At 38.3% G+C, this 21,999-nt stretch overlaps 1 protein-coding gene across 1 annotated transcript; it reads left to right on the forward strand.

Moving 5' to 3' along the window:
* The first annotated feature begins 7,656 nt into the window (after window positions 1-7,656).
* CTLA4 (cytotoxic T-lymphocyte associated protein 4) lies at window positions 7,657-19,918 on the forward strand. Its single transcript, XM_072617353.1, has 4 exons — window positions 7,657-7,896; window positions 15,499-15,849; window positions 16,619-16,728; window positions 18,722-19,918. The coding sequence occupies exons 1-4, from the start codon at window positions 7,791-7,793 to the stop codon at window positions 18,824-18,826; spliced, it is 672 nt and encodes a 223-aa protein (XP_072473454.1). The 5' UTR covers window positions 7,657-7,790; the 3' UTR covers window positions 18,827-19,918.
* Window positions 19,919-21,999: the final 2,081 nt, after the last annotated feature.

Below are 21,999 nucleotides of genomic sequence, written 5' to 3' on the forward strand. Positions count from 1 at the left end.
AAAAAAACAGTAACAAATTCTCTTGATACTTCAAACACAAACACTTAAACTGCAGAGAGGAGTAGAAGATGTTTCTTTGTTCTTTTCTGGTCTGAAGTATGAAAACAATAGCCCTTTGTGAGCTAAAGAGGTGTGAAGGATGTTATAACCTGAAATTATTCAAATGCTCCAGGATCCAAGACAGAAAGGCTTTACATAGGAAGACAGTGATTATCTGCTCCTCAAGAAACTGAAATAAACCAGTGCCTGGGGCTGAAATTACTACCAGCTATCAATGTTATACAGAGAAATGAATTTCATAAAGCATCTGGTCTCAAAGACCTACATTTTAATAGCAATCTAACAATATTTTTTGTTTGTTCATTTTTTGGTAGGTTTTAGGGGAAACAAAGTGCAGGGAAGGGAGATGGTTGTAGAATGGCTTCCACTTTAGGAATTTTTAGGATCTTGTTTAGTTTCTTGGTCTGTGACATAGAGAGCACATTTTAAATTTATTCAAATGAGGAAGTTTGGGAGTTTTATTGGATCAGTCAACCAATAAACAACTACACTTTTACTATGTGCTAGGCACTGTGCTAAGCCCTGGGGATGCAAAAACAGTCAAGGACCCTCTAGGACTTAATGATACAGACAACATGGAAATAATTAGTTACTTACAAGAGATATACAGATGTAATATCAAGGACCCCAGCATACACAGGATGGCCTGCTATCTCAGTTCTAAAAGGAAAGCAACTTTTGAGGGGTCAACAATCTACTTTAATCAAGCACATATATCATTCACTTAGTTCAGGGGGAAAAGTCAGCATCCTGAACTTCAGAGAAAATACAGAGAAATAAAGATCAATGTACAGGGCTTCCAGCTGTCTGACTATAAGCAATACATACATCACAAATCAACAGACATCCAACTGTCTGACCATTACATATATACATAGTTACCAGAGAGAGAAGCACCAACATCTGGGTTTTCAAAGAGGGGGGGCTCCTTAGCAGCTGCGCAGAGTCTCCTCTGGCCAAACAAACACTTCCAATGAGTAAGCCCCAAAGTCAAACCTCACCTCAGAGTATTTATATACTTTTCAGAGTCAGGACATCACAACATTTGAGAACTCATGCCTCATTAGAAATTAACAAAAGGTGTTAAACTAAAAGGTGTTAAAAGGCCTTTCCTACAAAACAAATCTCCCCTAATCAAGTTTCCTTTAGTGTGCAGGCGCATTAATGGGTAGGCAAGATCTTTAACTCTCATTAACATTACCAGAGGGTAGGTGGAAGTAATTTGAGAGGGGAAAGCACTAACAGTTGAGCTGTGTCAGAGGGATTGGGAAAGATTTTTTGCAGAAGGTGGGATATGAGTTGAGTCTTGAAGGAAGCCGGGGAAACTTAGAGGCAGAAATGAAAGGGCAGATCATTCTTAGCATATGGACAGTCATTGCAATGGCACAGAATGGGAGAGTGAGTACTATATTTGAGTAATAGCAAGAAGACCAGTGTGGTTGGATTGTAGCATAGGTTGAAAAAAGATAAAGTGTCAGAAGACTTGGAAAGGTAGGAAGGGCCCAGGTTATAAACAACTTTAAACCTCTAACAAATGACTTGTCTTTGATCTCAGATGTAATAGAGAGCCACTGGAATTCATCAAATAAGGGGATTCTATAGTCAGACCCATGCTTTAGAAAAATCACCTTGGCAGGTGAATGGAAGATGATTTGGAAAGACTTGAGGCAGGGAGATAAGAAAAAAAAAGACTATTAAAATATTGCAGATGAGAAGAAGTGAGGGTCTATGAAGGTGAATAGAGAGAAGATGACGTGGGAGTTATTATAAAGCTAGAAATGACTGGTTTTGGCAATAGATTGTATATGTAGAGTAAGACTGAGGGATTGAAGATGATACTGAGTTGCAGGCCTAGGTGACTGAGAGGTTGATGGTGCTTTAAAATAGTAGTAGAAAAATTCCAAAGAATAGATAGTTTTTTGGGAAAAGATAATGAGTTCTATTTTGAACTTGTTGAGTTTGAGATACCTATGGGACATTCAGTTAGAAGTGACCAAAAAGCAATTGGTATTTGAGAACTGTAGTTCAGAGAGAGAATAGGGCTAGATCTAGAGATCTGAGAATAATCTTCAAAGAGATGATAATTAAACGCATGGGAGATGATGAGATTACCAAGTGAGATAGTATAGAGTGAACAGAAAAGAAGACCCAGAATTGAGCCTTGGGGTCACCTATGGCTAGTGTCTACTAAGTGTGTGATCTCAGATACACATCTGGGCCATAGTTTAAATGCATTCAACTATTCCTTGCTACTTGCGGATTTTCGATGATGAAGGAATCACGTCCTTAAAGCTCTCCTATTGCTAGGTTTTAAGGCCCTGTCAGCCAGTCTCCATGGGTACCATCTATCCTCTAGGTTAGTTTGTTTAGCTACATCCAGAGCTAGCAAGTTGAGTGAATATCCATTTATATCCACTTATCTCTCGTTTTTCTCTTACACATAAGGAATAAAGACTGTTGACAGAATGGAGCTAATGGCACTAAACTCAGAAATATCATGTGATACCATTGTCTATAATATTGAAAATGTATTTGAAGAAGAATCTGATGACTCAAAGAAGGAGTGAGCCAATTAGGAATGAGTTCTCCAAATTGTCTTTATGGGGTTCATTTTTTTTTGTGCATAAGTCTCTGATTTCACCAGTCAAGCCAACATAATGTTCCAAAATATTAGAATTGAAAATATCATGGACTCATAGATAACTCAGAGTTGGAAGGGCCATCTCGTCAAATCTCTTTATTTTATAGATAAGGAAAATAAAGCCCAGAGAAGTTAACTTATTTCCCCAAGTCACACAGCTAAGAAGTATCATAGGTAGGATTTGAACTCAGGTCCTTTGAGCCACACAGTTAGAAAGTATCAGAGGCAGGATTTGAACTGGTCCTTTGACTCTGAAGTCAGCACTCTTTTTTGCTGCCTCTCCTCATTTTGCAAAGGAAGAAACTGACACATAGAGAGGTTAAATGACTTGACTGAGTTTCCTACATTGGTAGCAGGACCTCAGACATCATCTAGTTCCAATCTCTTACTTTAAAGTTTAGGAAACTGAGGCCCAGAGTGGTGAATGACTTACCCAAGATCATAAGAAGCCATTTGTTTCAATGACACATTCAATTTGACCTGAAGCAAGTGAACAATGCAAATGTGAAATTCAGGAGAAATTCGATTTTTAATTTTTTCATCATAGATCAGAAACTTCCATATGTATGTGGTCTCTTATGGCATGAATTACAGTCTCCTTGGGGCTAACATCAATCCAGCAAGTTCATTCTGTTGAGTTCTTTCACACCAGTCTCATATTAGTTTTAAAAAAGCAATGAATCCATCTTTTTCCCCAACCCTTTTGCATGTCATTTAATTTTCTTTTTAGCTCTTTTTCAAAGCTTGATGACTGATAGGCTCTTCTTCCAGCAATCACTTGGTTTTTCGGATGATTTCTTTTTTCCTCTTGAAGCAAACATTGAAAAGGGGCAGCTATGTGATGAGCTAATTAGCATGAAAACACAGAATATGTAACCTTAATTAGGCATAATTACACGTGAAACGTAATGGGATATCCTGAAACTAGACACTATGCAAATATTAAACCTTTCATTCTTCCCATTACATCTGAAACCATCAAGCAAAGGATGTTTTGCAGTAGATACTACAGTCAAGACCCAGGGCAAATCTTTCAATACAAGTTGGGTTTTTTGGCATGCCTTTAATGTAAAAAATGAGAAGAGGACATTTAGAAAATGGAAGAGCATTGTTCAAAAGCTTGAAAATGTAGAACTAAGCATGGAGTGTGGAATGACCATTACAAAGCAAGAGAAGTTTGATAATTAGTCCAGAAGCAGCCTTCCTCCCCCATTGTAGCCACAGTACTTCAATTTCTGAGAACAACAAAAAAAGCAATGTAGCTAAGAGATGTGGGTTAGTGGCTTTTGAACTCCAGGACCATTGCAAAGTAGGCAAATCTCGAAAACCTTACAAGTCCAGTAGCAACTGAAAGAAGTCAGCTGATTTGGGTTTATCCATCTCAGCAGGAGACAAGGAGGGCATGAGTGAATGAAGTCCCCATGAATACTAAATCATTTTAGCAAATTGTTCCAGCTTCCTTCCTTGTGTACTTCCCCCATCCTCCCTTTTTGAGAGTTTCAGACAAGGGGCAAAATTGAACTCTCTCATCTTTACCTTCTCTTTGATGGAATCATTAAGGCACCTGCATATATGCAAAGGATGTTGCAGGGAAAGGGGGAGATGTGAAGATGATGGCATGAATCACTTAGATAAGTGAATTTTTGGCCCCTGAGTGACTGAAGATTTACTGTTCTGAATACACTTTTCATTGCAAAACACCATAAGTTTCCTGACTGAATCAAGTGGTTAACAGTTCTTGTTCTACTTTTAGAAATTAATGGAGGCACAGAAAAGTATAGGAAACAAATATAAAGCTAGAAGGGACCTTAGAGGTCATTTTGATGTAATGCCCTTATTTTACAGATGAGTAAACTAAGGCACAGAAATAACTAAGTGACTTGGCAAAGATCACCCAGGTAAAGCTGGGATTGGTAGGGTCACAGCACTTTCCATTGCATCATACTGAATAAGAACTTGTCCTCCAGAAATTTCATATGTAGGTTGGTATCAGAACTCAACTTCCATTCTAGGATACAGCCTCAATTTTGATTAAGGAAGACTTTTTGTTGTTCAGTCTTTTCAGTCATGTCCTATGCTCTGCAACCCCATTTGGGGTTTTCTTGTCAAAGATATTGGAGTGGTTTGTCATTTCTTTCTCCAGCTCATTTTACAGATGAGGAAACTGAGGCAAACAGCATTAAGTGACTTGCTCAGGTTCCCATAGCTAGTAAATGAGGCCAAATTAGAACTCAGGAAGATGAATCTTCCTAACTCCAGGGCAGTTGACTAAAGTCTGAAATCCAGAGTTCATTCTTGAGTATTTAGAGACAAATGACCTATTATGCCTCCTTGTCTTTGAATCACTTTAACATTTACTAGTCAAAGGTAGAAAGAAAATTAAATGAAAGGGGAAAAAATTCAAAATAAATGCAATTCTGAAAAAGTGTTTGTTGAGAAAAAGAATTGGATGATTTTTACTAAAACAAAAGTTTAGTATTAACTCTGGATGTCATCAAGTAGAGCCATCCTATTCTTTCTTCAATCATGGTGGCACAGCATTTAGAACTGGGAAGGGACCTTCTCAGTCATGAATGTAGAGCTGGAAAGAACCTTACTCAGTCCAACTTTCTCATTTTACAGATGAGAAAACTAAGGCAGAGAGGTAAAGTATTTGGTTCAAAGTAATACAATTAGTGGCAGAGTTCCAGATTTCCTGACTTGTAATTCAGGGCTCTTTCCACTATATCAATCAAGAAATGACTCTATTTAAAGAAAAAAATACATTTCGACTATTTAATGCTTCTAGCACTTTTATTTTAAATCCTTCTTTTAAAATTCAGTTTTTTAGTCATTACATACTGATCCTATGCTATCCTATGCTTGGATACCATCTCTTCTTTTCATCTTGCCATGATGAAAACAAAATATTATATACTATAATGATTAATTATAAATATTACAAAAGAAAACAAATGAACCATATTGCATGCACTGTTTTGGGGATAAAGGAATTTGCTCCATAATTATATTCTTGGTTGACAGGGGTTCATCATTTGTGGTGAACAAATAGTTTGTAGATCATGTTTGTTTAAGAACATAGAAAGAGACCACTCACCAATAGAAGTGTCTAATAACAAAATGTGACAAATTCAGATAGAGTCATCTTAGTACTGTAGAAAGATTATTGAATATTGAGTCAAATGGGTTCAAATCCTAGTTCTGTTACTTATTACCTCTGTGATGGTGGGAAAATGACTTACCTTCTATGAACCTTAATATCTTGTCTAAAAAAGAAGGAATTGGACTGGATGACCATTCCAGCTCTAAATATATTAGCCTATGGTAGTTGACTTGGCAATGATGCACACAGACATACAGACACAGACACACAGACACACAGACACAGACACAGACACACACCCTAATAGCATCCACAGAAAATTGGAGCAATCTGGTTGTGGTGAACTAGAATAGCAAAGGGAAACTTGGGAGTTACTTTAGCAGATCCAGGTCTTCCAATTAATTATTTGTATGGTCAAATAATATGAACTGATAGGACATAGCCTACATAATAGAAGAAGATGAGACTTATTAGACCAAGTCAGGCCCATAATATATCCATTTCATTCTCTGATAGTGGTAATAATGATTTCTGAAGATCTTGGTTGACCTCCATAGCAGAATGGTGCATGCATGGTAGGAGTGCTGGATTTAGAGTCAGAGAACTTGGATTCACATGACTAAAAATGTAATCTAAACATTCCAAGCTCCCCTCTCTTCTCCTATCCTACACTCTCCTTGCCTTTTTTCTCCTCCTTTTGCCACAATTCCCCTTTTTTCTTTCTTTTCCTTTCTCATTTCTTTCTCTCTCCCTCCCTCTGGCTTCCTTCCTCTCTTCCTTCCTTCTTTCTTGTTTACTGCTCTGTTATGGGTCTATCACTCTTTAATTCCCAAATCCTTTCTGAACTTATTTGTGGTTTTCAGCCTATACTATTTCTTCTTAATAAATCTACAACATCAAATAGGAATATTAATGCTTTTTTTTTGGCCCCAAATGATATCTTTGCAAGTTTAAGCAGTGGTCTTTAGTTCTTATATTCTAGGATTTGGTAAGCAACCCGATAGTCATCCTACTCATATAGTAATGTCTTTCATAGTGGTGTGAATTTCAGTTATAACCACTACCTCTTTTGGCCCCTAGAATCTGTTTTCAGTCTGAAGAATTCAACACTTTTTAGCCCAAAGGAGGGCTTTTTTTTATGTGGTGGATCTACTATCCCCTGGATCATTTCAATGATCTTTTCCAGGATCTTCCCCAGCTTTATTCTGTCCTTCTTAAGCTACAGATTTTAGGAACATTTGGATTAACTTCTGAATCTAACAATATCTGGATTCACCACTGAATCTTGGCATTAGCAGAGGTAAGTCAACTACTTCTCTGGTTAACCTTCGCAGCGACAATCCATAATATGGAAACAGCACATTAGGGAGTCTTTGCTTACTGAGATTTGCTCTGGAGAAACTGATGTTTCTTTGTAAGGGATCAAGAAGCCCTTAGAAAGAAGATGCTATTGGAATGCAAACAACTTGCTGAACTTATATCAATAATTTCTCCTTCCCTCCCTTTAATTATACAGTTATATTGAAGGGATGTTTAGCCTGAAGTTTTGCTTCTTAGGAGATTTCATAGGTAGGAGGAGAGGTTTTTGTATGCTTGGATTGAATCTGGGATTTAGGTGCACTCCAGGAAATTCTCCAATCCTCCCCCTATTCTTTAGATCCTCAAAGTGAACAAAAAGCATCAGTTTCAAAGTGAGTGCATTTTCCATCCATGGATTGGCTTGTTTTGTTCACTTCTATTTTGAGGACTTTGAGGTTAGAGTCTACGTAGCAACCGAGCCCACTACTTCCTTTCTCGTAAAACCAAAACAAAAAGTTATCCTTTTAGGTGCCTCCCGGGTGTGCACATGTATCGTACATACATGGGATCAAAGCTACCTATATAAACTCCCAGACTCTGTGTGGGTTCAAACACATTTCAAAGCTTCGGTATCCCGACAAGTTTCATTCTCCTTCCTGACATTCCGAGTCAGGTAACAATCAAGTTATGGTTCTCCTGGGATCCAGGAGACAAATGGAAAAGGTTCACCCTCCCAAGAACTGGCCCTGCACGGCAATGCTCTCTCTGCTCTTTATCCCAAGTATCTCCAAAGGTGAGTGCTTTAAAAGACTTAATAGAATACAGATCTCCACTGTGCCCATTCTAGGGCATGTTCTCACAATAGGGCCAGAAGCTAAAAACAAATCCTGTGTTTCTTTGGCAGCTCTGAGAGATTTTCTGTTCCAGTCCAAGCAGCTGAAAAGAGATGGAACTCTATGTATCAAGTGCCTAGCTCAGTCTTGAATACATCATATATGTACTATAATTGCTTGCGGGTTTATTCATCTGGGAGAGAGAATTCCTGACTAGAATGGGTGGGAACTTGAAACAGTTTCGTATGTTTCAATGCTCATGTTGGAAGAATATATTTTTAAAAATTCTAGTACTTTTATTCTTTTTTTTAAAGATAAGGATTTTCTAGTGAGACACGGATATCCTTTATTTATTGAATCATAGCTTTAGATCTAGGCAAAGACCTTAGTGGTCATGTAACCAACTGCATTTAACAGATAAGGAACTGAGGCCCATGGAGTATAAATGACTTATCCAATATTACTCAGGAAGTTGTATTTAAATCCTGATCCTCTAATTTGGAGCCAATACTCTTTTTTTTTTTTTTTTTTAAGCCATCTGCTGTTATTTCCATTATCTGCAAATAGCTAAGTACAATGCTCTGAATACTTATGAGGATGGTGATTATTTGACAATGCTGGGATCCAGGAGGGGTGGATTAAACATTTTCTGGTCAAAATATACACTTTATTAAATTGTGGGATACTCTCCATCCCAAGCTAATGTTACTATGTGTTCTAATCAAATTAAAAATATTTGTTAGGAGATTTATGAAGTAACAATCAAAAAATCAATTTCAAGTCTTGAGTTAAAGTTAGCAAACAAAAATGACTCATTTGATCATTGGTAGAAGGTATTTCATTACTATTTGATTTTCACTTTGAGTTCAGATACTTTTGCTGTTCATTTCAGAAAAGACCCTTATTTCATACAGATGAAAAGAGGGTTCACTGTGGCATGTGATAGGTCATTTTCTGTGTTTAAAAGTTGGGTATTCCCAGGAAATCTCATACTCAATGCTCATTATGTTTGATAGTTCAGCTAAGAGCAACCAGTCAACAAACTCTAATTAAGCACCTACTCTGTACCAAGTGCAGTGCACATAATAGAATGATAAAATTTATTCTTAGAAACTTGACATGTAGTTTGTCAGAATGGACAATCCAAATATTTGTTAATTTGATAGGAGAAATTACTATATATTTCTTGAGTCTGTGAGGTATGAGCCGAGATTTTGAGCTATATTAGAGATGGCAAAGATTCCTAAAGGAGCCATAGATTCTGATTGCCACCCATAGGATACAAAAAAGTGTAGACTTTTCCAGAGGCTTGGAGGTTGGGTATGATTAAATTAAATGTTATTCCTGGGGGAAGCTCTCCCTGGTGGAGAAGGGAGACTTGGTGGCTGGGAAGCTAAGAAATGGAGTGGACAAGAGGCTCAAGAATACCCAGGCATAGCCCAGGCTAAGAGACATAAAATGCCACCTTTTATTTTTTAGACAATAGAGAATGCATGATCCATTCTTAATGTAAGTCTTGCCTCTCTGTTAGGTATAACCTGGGGAAAAGGAGAATTGAGGCATGGAGGGACTCACAAGGGAAGAATTTGCATTGTGCAAAATATTAATGGTGGTGTTGGTAGCAGTAGTGATAGGTTAGTTCATAGTTCAGGCAATTGGGGAAGCCCACAAAAGTTCGACAGCAAGGTTGCTTTATTATACAGAGGAAATGACCTGGCACCCTTTACCCTGTGCCTTTCTTCATGTAAAAGCTTTCCTTGCTGTGATAAGGAAGCCCTCCGAGGCAAATGCAGTGGGTAGAGAGGAGAGTCACTCTTTAGTTATTATTGCTGGGTCAAGTGGACATGGTCATGTTGCTCCTATGATCTCAAAAAGTCAGTGTCCTTGTAGCCTACACATTAAAGTCCAACCTTAGCTTCCCTGATCCTAAATGTACTTTTCCTTGACTCTTCTGGTTCATCCAATTGGATGAACTTCATCATTCATTCCTAAACTTCTTGGAAAAAATTGTCTATACCCATTGATTTCACTTATTTATTATCCTACTGTCTCTGTAACCTCCTGAAGCCTGTTTTAATCCTTACCACTCTACAGAAACCACTGTCCCAAAGACCACCAGGACTACCTAACAACGAAATTCAGTGGCCTCTTGCTTGACATCCTAATCAACCTTTTTGCTGCTTTGTATATGGTTGACCATTTCTTTCTATTGGGCTGGTTTTCTCTCTTGGCTCTGGAGGTAGTATATTTCCTTGGTTATCCTTCCGCTCTAGTCTCTCTCCTTTGTTTTTTTGCTGCTTCCCTTTCTTCTTTCATACCTTTTAATGTGGGTATTTTCTAAGGGTCTATTACCCATTTCTCTTTTTTTTCCTACACTATATTGGTGATCTCATTCATTCCCATGGCATTCATAACTATTTGCATGAAGATGATTTGTACTAGGAAACTTAAGAAGCTATCCTAACTTAAGGTTTTGAGATCATGAAAATGAACGAGCTAACACAAGAAAGGAGTATACATTTTCAAAAGGGGGACAGGGAAGATTACTTAGCTGGTAAGGATGAACTTGTCCAATATAAAGCAAAGTTACCTGAGGCACATAATAGCAGTGACCTTTAGCAGATTGGCTCCCGGTGTCTCTCTCTGTTCTTCTAAATTGAGGTTCAACTCAGATTCTGATCACAGCATTCAGCTCAAGGTGAGGGTCTCTCTGGGTCAGAGGAACAATGTTCCTTTTCCTTATGAGTGCTTTTATCCTCAGATGGTAGATGCTACATCAGTCCTTCAGTTTTACAACTTGTTTACCACCTCCCTCTACTTACCACTGAGTTTTAACTAGAACTTAACTCTAGAATTTAAAAATTTATTCTTACTGTATGTGAGGACCTTACTGACATATGGTCATCATGTCTTGGAGGGTAGGTGGAGGTTTGCGGCAGAGCCTGGCTAACATACCATGAGTCTCAAACCAACATCTCTAGCCCGAACTTCTCTTCTGAAATCCAGTTCAAGATTCCAACCAACTGCTAGCTATTTCTGCCCAAACTCAATGATTTCTGCCTCAAACTCAAATTTTTTTTATTATTAAAAATTTCTCCTTCTTATCTATCATCTATCTATCTATCTATCTATCTATCTATCTATCTATCTATCTATCTATCTATCTATCTATCTATCTATCGTCTATCTATCTATCTATATGTGTCTGTCTGTCTATCTAAAGCTTTAGATCAGGGAGAGACCTCGAGGTTTATTGAATCTCATCCCTTTATTTTATAGAAGAGGAAATTGAGACCCAATGAGAGCACTCAGTATTATATAATTGATAAGGGTCAGAAGCAGGATTTGAACCCAGGTCTTTCTAACTTCGGGTCCAACTCTCTATTGACATCACAAAGATTTCTCTATATTTAGTAATTCTCTCATGTTTGTCACTTGGGAATTATCAGAGAGCTGTAGTGAGAGAAAATGTGAAATACCGGAAAGATCAGAACTTTAGTTGAGGAGGAAGTATAATATTTGAATATCAGATTGGAGATAATAGCAGTGTGATCATAGGATGAGTCTTTTACATTCTCTGAGCTTCAACTTCCTTTTCAATAAGTAAAGGTTGTAATATGATTAACTTCTCCCATGGGCAGCAAGGTGGCATAGTGGATAGCGTTCTGGACCTGGAGTTAAGAAGATTCATCTTCCTGAGTTCAAATCCAGCCTCAGACACTTGTTAGCTGTATGACCCTGGGCAAGTCACTTAACTCTGTTGGCCTCATTTTCTTCATCTGGAAAAGGAAATGGCAAAGCACTCCCGAATCTTTGCCAAGAAAACCTCAAAATAGGGTCACAAGAAATGACTGAACAACAAATTACCCAGGGAGTGTTCTTTATAAGCCTTAAAGGGTTATCTTAATGTGAGTCAAATTTTTGTAGTGTCTCAATCCCTCACATCCAATGAATCACAAATCCTTCCAGTTCCATATCTGTAATATTTCTTGCATCCAACACTTCCTTCTTGTCATCAAAGATAGGTCACTTAACCTGTCTGGGCCTTAGTTTCATCTTTAAAATGAAAAGACTGGAATAGAGTATTTCAGTCTCCTTCAGCAATATTTGTAATCCTATTCTCATTGCACCAATTCTAAGTAATAGAAGCCCTTTTTTATTTGTCACCATCTTGGATTATTATAATATTCTCTAGACAGGCTTTCCAATCAGAAAAAAATCCTTTGGCATAGATTGAATCACGTTATTGTTTACTGCAAAAGAAAAATTATTCCCTATTGCCTACTGAGTAAATTTCAGATTTCTTTGCTTAGTATTCAAGATCTTTAATAATGTGGTACCCCCTTACCTTTCGAGCCTCCAAGTACTCTATACTGCAGCAAAACTGGTCTACAATCTATTCCTGTGTCGTATCTTGTATCCTTCCACCTTGAATCCTTTGTTCATGGTGTACCTTATGCCTCAAATGTCTTTCTTTTTCCATTTTTTTCTGTTGTATAATTACCCCTCATTTGAAATTATGCTTAAACGCCACTTCCTGCATAAGATCATTCCAGATTTTGCCATTCCCTTCACTTCCTCTATCCAAGTATAAGATGGCCTTTCTTGTCTCATCACACATACCCCTTTGCTTTGCAACTCTCCAATGAATCTATCATACAATATATATTAAAATCATCTGTGTTTTATCACTCATTACTAGTTTGAAAGATCTCTGATATCAGAGTATATCTTATCTAAATGTTTTATCTCCAACAAGCCTAATAGATTAATGCTTAATAAAAGCTGAACTAATGAGTAAATAAATGAACATTCCCTTTTCTAACTTTCAAGCTTCTCAATGCTTTGATCTTTTCTGGTGTTAACTCTCATTATTTACCATTATAAATCTGGACTATTTACCATTCCTTAGAGAGGTCATATCATGTATTTCTAGAGTTTTGATTTCTACTTGTTGAAATTATACTCAACCTTCCAGCTGAAAAAGCAACCCACTCCTGTGAAGCCTTCTGTTACCCCTGTCAAAAAAATTAGTCTGAAACGCAGCAACTTCTAGTTTAAGCAAGGTATAGCTTTATGGCTTATGGCGATAAGGGAAGGAGCTATGCAGCAGAGACAGGAATATCATGGAGAAGTTTCTCCACTAACTGCATGAGGCAACAATATTTCTAAATAAAAAATTTTAATATTTCCATAATAACCTTGTTGCAAAGGAAAGCACAAATAAAATAAGACAAAAATAAAGTAAAAAAGATGCATGCTTTAATCTACTTCAAGAGTTCATCAGTTCTCTTGCTGGAAGTGGTCAGTATTTTTCATCAAGGGTTTTTTGAATTTTCTTGGATCATTGTCTTGACTAAGGTAGCGGAGTCTTTCAAAGTTGATCATTCTTACAATATTGCTGTTAGTATGTGCTATATTCTCCTGATTCTACTCACTTTACTTTGCATCGGTTCGTATTAGTCTTCCCAGGTTTTTCCTGAAATAATTCTGTCTGTCATTTCTTATGTAATAGTATTACATCACAACCATACACCACAACTCCCACAACTTGTTAAGCCATTCCCCAGTTGATGAGTATACTCTCAATTTCCAATTCTTTGTGTCAACAGTTTTGTACCCATTGAAGGGAAAAATAAAAGTCTTAGACAAGATTAATGGGAATATATAAAATAGACAAGATAATGTTACACTGAGACAACAACTGTGAGAGGTCAGATTGTTTGGGATGATCTGAGGAAGAGGTAAAATATTAATGAATTATTGATCATAATATATAGTACAGGTACTTTCATTGTTCTAAAGCAAGCAAGGCTTCCCATTGGAAAATCTATTCCCATGGTCCTTCAGGAGAGAAATCGGTAGCTACCCATTGTTCTTTGTAACAACGCCAGACTTTTAGAAGCACAACGTCAGAATAGATTTAGGATCTATTAGACCTGGAATCCTGATTCTACAAACCCCATTAGGCAGACATAAACACTGTTCTCTCTGCTTCAGTAGCACTTTGCAATTTTCTCTCTCTTTGCACTTGAATCCTATTTAACATTCAGGTACATGTTCTATATCCTTTATTCACATGTAAAATCTTTAAGGGTAGGGATCTTTTCCTCTTGTCTTTGTAGCCCTTGAAGGCCAAGCTCAGTAATTTGTATACAGTAGTCCACATTAAATGTTTAATGAATTGAATTCAATCATGGGGTCAGGCGTGTTGGTGCATATTTGGTGGATCTGAGTAATTCAAGTCACTTATCCCCAAACATTAAAGTGCCTGAAATTCTAGTAAGGGAGATTTATTCTTTGATTCCTTGGAGGAATTATAGGTCCTAAGAGTTTAAGTAAAATGGAAATAAGGTCTGAAATAATTTGCTTCTATTTAGCACTTAAAGTTTATAACGCTTTTTGTTCACAACTCTGTGAAGTAGGAGACACAATAATGGTTCTTTCCATTTTGTACTTAAACTAAGCCCATATGAAATGAAATGATCTGTGCACAGTCACAGTTGTTTGTGTTACAGCTAGAGAGGGTAGTTACTAGCATAAATAAATGTGGTTATGTCTCAAGGTGCTGACATGGGCGGTCAGTGAACTTTCCCCCTACGAGGACACTTTACCTTTCCATAATGACTCTTGTTCTCATACCTTACCTTGTACTCTTCTGCTTGACTAATTTGCCATCAATCAGTCAGTCAGTCAACTAGTAAATAAGCTCTTATGAAGGAACTGCTAGGCGCTGGGGGATACAAAGACAAAAAGAGTGGAGTCCCTGTCCTTAAGGAGTTAGTATTCCATCAGGAGATTGAACATATAAACATATAAGTGCATATGTGTATATATGTATATACATATGACACAGATAGTATATGCAACATATATAAAATTTTGAGGGAAGAGGCACTGGTGAATAGTAGTAAACAGGAAAGATGGCAATGCAAAGATGGCTTTTGAGCTGAGTTTTGAAGGAAACCATGGATTCTAAGAGGTAGAGATGAGAAAGGAGGACATTCCAGACATGTAGGACAACAAAAGCATAAAAATCCTTGAATTTAATGGAGATGGAGTATTGTGTCTGTGTACAATGCATGCTATGAAGTAAAGACTTCCCAGGGTCATTACCTCCAAGAGATCCATTTACATGGCAACCTGTTCACCAAGTCCCCACAAAAGGAGTGAGAACGAAACAGCTGCGTCTCCTTGGGTGATGGTTTTCTCTGATAACATCTTTCCTCTCTTGCTCATTTCTTTTTGTTCCAGGTGAAAAAAATGTCCTAGTCATGGTGCTGGGACTAGGACTCAAATCTGCATCTTCTTAATCCCACAGTTTGTCTCCAATAATTCAGCTACTATGCAAATACTTATTAACAACTAACAATTTAGCACTTTGGTAAGAAGCAGTGGACAGTAAGGTCCTGGAGGAACAGAGATAGGCTAGGCTAGGCTAGTGGGGTGGAATATCTAGACTGGGACAGAAGGTCTGAAAATCAGCTTCACAATTTTGCATAGACTCTTCCCTGACTAGTTGCTAAGTCATGAAATATATTTTTTAATTTCTTTAATGCTAGGGGTACATGTGACTCAACCAGCAGTGGTCGTGGCCAGCGGCAGAGGGATTGCAAGCTTTGTGTGTAACTTTGAGTTGACAAACAAAACCACAGAGATCCGAGTGGGCCTTCTTCGACAGATGGACAACCAAATGGTTGAAGTCTGTGCCTCAACATACCTGGTACAGAATCAACCAGTGTTCATGGATGACATGCTTGAGTGCACGGGAAATGCCAGTGGGAATAAATTGATGCTCACTCTCACAGGACTGAAGGCCTCAGACAGTGGACTGTACATCTGCAAAGTGGAGCTCATGTATCCTCCCCCCTACTACATGGGTTTGGGCAATGGAACACAGATATATGCCATTGGTGAGCAAAGTGATTTTACCTGTGTAATAAAGATCACAATAGCAATAAAATGATAAACATGATATAGAACTACTTTATTTTGCATAATATCTAGAAACAACAAAAATAATTTTGTTCCTGTGCATTAGGCTATTCATTCATTGTTGAGTTTGGAAGGTTATTTGGGTGTCTTATTTGTCCTCTTGCAAAGGCCAATGGATCATGTTACCAATAGATCCAAAAGTTAGGATAATGACTCCAAATATAACTGAGGCTAAAGAGCTCTAACCAAGGCACCTTGGGTAGTGGTAAGCCTTATGTTTTGGATATGACATCCTTGGTATTATGTCAAGCTTCCAGATTCTCTATAGATTATCCAATAATGGAAACACAATTTACAAAGTCCTACTTTCTTTCTTTCTGTTCAAGCTAGCCAGTCCTTCCGAAATAGAAAGAGATAGGGCCCTGCCAAAACTTTCTTTTCCTAGACTAGTATCCTTGGAGGCCACCCACAAAATAGCTAGATTGGTAGGTATACGAAGACCTCAGTCCATATAAAAAGAAGTTTCTTAAGTCATAATAATTTTCTTCTTGGGGCTGGAAGGGAACTTAGAGGTCTTCTTGTCTGATCCTCTCATTCTACAGGTGAAAAGTGACGCAATTTGCCTTGAGTCCCATAGCTAATGAATGGTGGGGTAGAGACTAGAACCCAGGCCTCGTGACTTCTAGTCCAGTGATCTTTCCACCATGTCAGCCATATGGAGATTGCATTTCCCCTTCTCTGTTTCAGATCCTGAACCTTGCCCAGACTTTGAAGTTATGCTCTGGATCCTAGCTATAGTGAGCTCCGCATTATTTTTTTACAGCTTCCTCATTACAGCTGTCTCCTTGAATAAAATGGTGAGTATTACCTTGGTCCCTTTCTACCCTGGGTTTCTCCTACTGGCAGATCTCCACCAGCCCAAAGGCTTGAAGTGTCACTCAGCATTGCATGGAAGGTCTTTGAGGCCTTAGGAGTCAAAGAGGAAGGGGGAAAGACAACGATAGAGCACTGAAAAGAACCGCGAGAAGCAGCTACTGGAGGGTTCAGGGATGACTCATTTTAGATCAGTGTGTTCAACACGGCAGTGTTTGTGTGCTTCTGAAGGGTTTCACTTTGACTAGCAGCTCGAGGAAGGCCACCTGCCTGCTTCACTTCTCACCTTCATTTAAAATGAACTCTGGCGACTAGTCCCTGAATATTGGGCTGGCTTTAGGCAAAGTTGGGAGCTGGGGAAGGGACGAAAGGAAGAAGGGAAAAAGCATTTATTAAATCCCTTCTCTGTGCCAGGCATTATGCTAAATAATTGGCAATTCTGTTATCTGTTGATCCTCACAACAACCTTGGAAGGTGATGTTATTATTATGTTTTGAAGCTGAGGAAACAGATTAAGTGACTTGTCCACAGTCGTACAGTTAATATGGTCTGAGGTTAGATTTGAACTCAGGTGTTTCTGCCTGGGCCCAGGACTCTCTCCACTATACAACTGAACTGCTAAAGTATTGTGGCAGGTGACCATCTCTCCACTTTTTTGCTTGCGCCAGCCCCCTGTCCTCCACCAATCTGCAAAGGCTCAACTGTGCATTCCCCCTATGAACCACATGCACCCCGATTTTCTGTAATCCAACCCTCTTTTCTCATTCAAAAACTTACTATAGTTGGTAACAGAGGTTGGATTGATGTAGGTAGCAGGCATCCTTTCCCCCTTAAAAATAGGTCTTTGTGACCATCCTGTAGGTTTGTGAGGTCTCTCACCTATTTGTAATACTACCCAATTAGGAATAATCTATTCCAAAGGTTTTTTACTTGGGATCTATAAAGCTCTATAGAAAGATTGTTTTCGGGGGTAGAGGTCTACAGCTGAAATTTATTTTATTCAATATTTTTTTTAAAACACCATTATTCTCTAAAGGGGTTTATAAACTTCATCAGACAACTAAAGGAGTCCACGACACACAAAAAGGTTAAGAATAGCCACTCTGTTCCAAAGTCCACCTGACCTCAATTTTTGACAACGATGTATTGACTTTCTTTAAGACTCAGCTCACATCATGTCCTTTAGAAGACTTTTCCTTAACACCCCCACCGCCTCAACTGCTATTACTATCCAGTCTAAGACTAATTTTCAATTACTCCATATTTTTCCGATAAATACTAATTCATGTATATGTTGTCACCCCCTTTACAATGTAAACTCTTAAGGGCATCAGCTATTTTCCCTCTTTCTTTGTAGCCCCAGCACTTAATACAATGCCTACCACATGTAAATGCCTAATAAATCCTTGTTGATAGATTTATTAGTGAGTTTTGCTTACCTTTCTTGTCACATACTGTTATCACAAAGGACAATGAAATGAACTTAAAAAAAAAGGTGACAAATGAAGGATTGACACAGGAAAAGAGAAAAATAACCTAGAGGAGGGCAAGAATTAATTCTGAGAACTGGCTAACAATACTTGATTGCTTTTCTAATTCAATAGCTCCTGACCCATTAAGCACTGTTGCAGATACAAATCAACCAATAGTCATCAAACCAAGAGGAGAGACAGAAGGATTTAGTGCCTCTTTTATTCTGACTTTTTAAAAGTTTCTTATCACACACTCTACCCTTCTATCTTATAGATAGGTAAGATAGTTCCCATTTTACAGAGATGGTAGAGGGTTCTTTATCCAACAGTCCCATTAATATAATCAAGAAGAGATCCTTGTTCTCTAACCTGTCCACCATGTTTCCTAACCATGCCAAAAATGTTCTGTCTTGTACAATGGAAACTCATCCTCTCTCTCTCTCTCTCTCTCTCTCTCTCTCTCTCTCTCTCTCTCTCTCTCTCTCTCTCTCTCTCTCTCTCTCAGCTAAAGAAAAGGAGTCTTCTCACTACAGGAGTCTATGTGAAAATGCCTCCAACAGAACCTGAACATGAGAAGCAATTTCAGCCCTACTTTATTCCCATCAACTGAGAAAATGGAGTGGTGCAAAGAGGGATAGTTTTCCAATCACAAGACACTGAGATCTTCACTTTCATTGTAACCTGCTTTAAAAACTTTTTTTTGAAGGAGGGAGGGTAGAGGGTGGGCTTGATGTGGGAGGATGAAAAAACAAACAAACCTCTAATTAAAATACAGTTGAGTGTAGAGCCCTAGTTAGGTATTTGGAGAATGAAAATCCAAAGAGCAGGATATGTCAGGGAAGGGAATGTTTCTGACATCTCAAGGAAATGTGAACAAAATGGATCCATCCAGGAGCAAAACAAGAATATTTTATGATATAGAATGGCGGACCTTGGTTAGGGTAATGTATTAAGGAGGGAAAGTGAGGACTCCTGTTCAACCTTGTATTTTAAATGTGTTAAGTATGTCTGAAAAAAATTATTTTTTCAAGATTATTATGTTATTGTTTTTTCTTTACAAATGTTTTGTTACAGGAAGTTTTTTTTTAAATGCAGTCAAATGACTGTTTAAGCCAGTGATTTCCTCAGTTGTATCAGTTGTATTGTACCAATATGTATCCTTTATAAAGTCTGATAGCATTATGTGCCAGACAAGGCAGGGCTAGAGTTTCTGCTGATCAATTACATTCAAACACTATGTGACAACGTCTTGCCTCCCTCTGACTGACTGAGAAGGCTGGTGGACCCTGGCTCAGGACACTAATGAGCCAGGAAGGGAAGAAGGTCGTTTCCCAATTAACTCTGGATCCAAATCAAATAGTAGTCACTCTCTGGATTCCAACAGAAAGGTAAAGTTCCATTGGCATGATAGGACCCAGGAAACTGAATGTTGGATCCTGACACTTTATCTGGCTTCTCACTTAAGTCAAAGCTGGTGGTAGCTGAGCAAATCCTGATTCAACAGTACAAGGAAAAGGTGCATTCTGGAGGTCCTTTCAGGCCAGTTTTCAGGATGTCTCAACTCTGTGGGACAAATGATAAATGTCCACTTAGCAACAAGGAAGGAGCTAGTTGGTGTCTGGGAAGGGCACATAATGTTTTTGAAAGTGAACACTGTTTGGGTGTTTTAAACTCATTATTTTCCATGAAAATGTAAACAATATGTATAGTATTTTAATTAAATAAAATGCTGATTGTTTTCCAGAGCTCGTTTACGTTTTTTTAAAATTTCAACTTTTTGATAACAAAAATAAAGTCAAGAATAGATTAGAAAGAAATAGAAATTAAAAAGAAATAAAGAACACAGCTGGGGCAGCTAGTTGGTACAGTGCACAGAATGCTAGGCTTGAGGTCAGACTGACTCATCTTCTTGAGTTCAAATCTGGCCTCAGATACTTCCCAGCCCTGTGACCCTGGGCAAGTCACTTAATCCTGATTGCCTCAGTTTCCTCATCTGTAAAATGAGCTAGAGAAGAAAATAAGAAACCACTCCAGAATCTTTGCCAAGTAAACCTCAAATGGGGTCATGAAGAGTTGGAAATGACTGAACAACAACCAACAATAATAACAAAGAACACAGTTGCTTCATGTTCCAAATGTCTTTCCTCCTGGTCTGTTTGACTGTGAGTTTCTTGAGGGTAGGAACCAAGTCTTATCTAATCTTTATATCCTTAGTATCTTATGGAGGTGTTATGTACATAGTAAATGTTTAATCATTGGGAATGTATAGTCATTGATTATTTTCATGGATTCTTGCCAAGTCTTCTTTTATCCATTCCGTTACAGTTCAGAAGTATAAGTAGGCTGTTCAAAAAAGAAGCTTTGGAAGCTGCCAACAACTTTTAAATGGCTGCAGGCTTGAGAATCTTCCTCAGTACCATCTCCCTTAGTTTAACTCAGTGCTTCTTAAACTGTGCATCACAACCCCATATGGGGTCAAGAAAAATTTGACAACAGTAAAACGTGAACATGGAATGGCCAAAAATTAATTAAATTAAATTAAACATTAATTAGAAATCAAATGCATAATGAATCCAAGGTGATTCTGGCACTGCTTGCCTGTGTTGCATTGTACAACTTCACTGTAGCTTTGGTTCTGAACACAAAGCATGTGCACTTTGTACTGCATATGCCCTCAGGCTACGCAATGCCAATGAGTGCTGCCTAATCTGAAAAGGGGTCCTGAGTGGGAAAAGCTTCAGAAGCCCTGGGACTGCTCCTACTAGGTGGCTCACAAATCACCCTCTCCTCTCCACTCTATCCCTCTGTGCTTAGAGCTAGGCTGGCCATCCTACTGACCCCAGCTCCATCTCTTAGGATTATTTTAATCTGCTGACCCTAGCTCCATCTCTTAGGATTATTTTAATCTGCTTCCTTGGCAATTACAGTCTTCTCCTTCTATTTCCAAGGGACCATGGGGCAGCGTTTTGCAAAAATCCATTCCCAAGAGCAAGGTATACCTGCTGTTCTCCATTAGTAAGTCAGCAAGCATGCACCAAACCTGGGGTTCCAAGTACTCGTGATTCTTAGTTAACACTTTGGGGGCTTCTGTCTTCTTAGTTCCCCTTTGGTATTTCTCATTCTTTTCCTCTATGTCTCATTGTGTTTTTGCCCATTGGATTCCAGGTAATATTCTTATTTTTCAGTATTCACTGATGTCCAAATAGGAGATGTTGAAATAAGCTCTGTCACCATTAACTAGCTCCATTCCATCTCTTTCAGGTCGAATGGCTCTTCATTTTGTTCTGAGAAATGATCCATTTAGACCCCTACCATATTCCAATCAGTATCAATCAGTCTGATATGATTCCATAGAAGCAGTGATTGTAAGTTCTGTATATTAGGCCCTGAGCTTTGAAGAGCAGATTATAAATTCACTTGCTAAGTCATATGAAGCTAACTAGAGGCTCTCCACCAGTCAGAGGAGATACCCCATGCTTCACCCAACCCGAGACTCTTCCCGATGATATCCTTTTTTTGACCGATACATCATTTTTTTTTGACTCTAGAAACAGGGTCTATCAACCAACAAGATTTGCATTTTGTGCATCCCCTCTAGAGTTTTCAGGGATCAAACCTTATAAAAACAAGGCCCCAGAGGAAGGGGACATCTCAGATTGTGAGAAAGAGCTGAAGTCCATTTCATTAGAGGGGTCCAAGGACCCTTTAATAAAGTGCCATGGGCTCAGGGCTCTACCTCAGTGGTTTTTCTTGAGGATTGGATAATTATAATCCCACATTATC

Source organism: Notamacropus eugenii, chromosome 6 (genome assembly GCF_028372415.1).
Source record: "Notamacropus eugenii isolate mMacEug1 chromosome 6, mMacEug1.pri_v2, whole genome shotgun sequence".
Taxonomy (NCBI): domain Eukaryota; kingdom Metazoa; phylum Chordata; class Mammalia; order Diprotodontia; family Macropodidae; genus Notamacropus; species Notamacropus eugenii.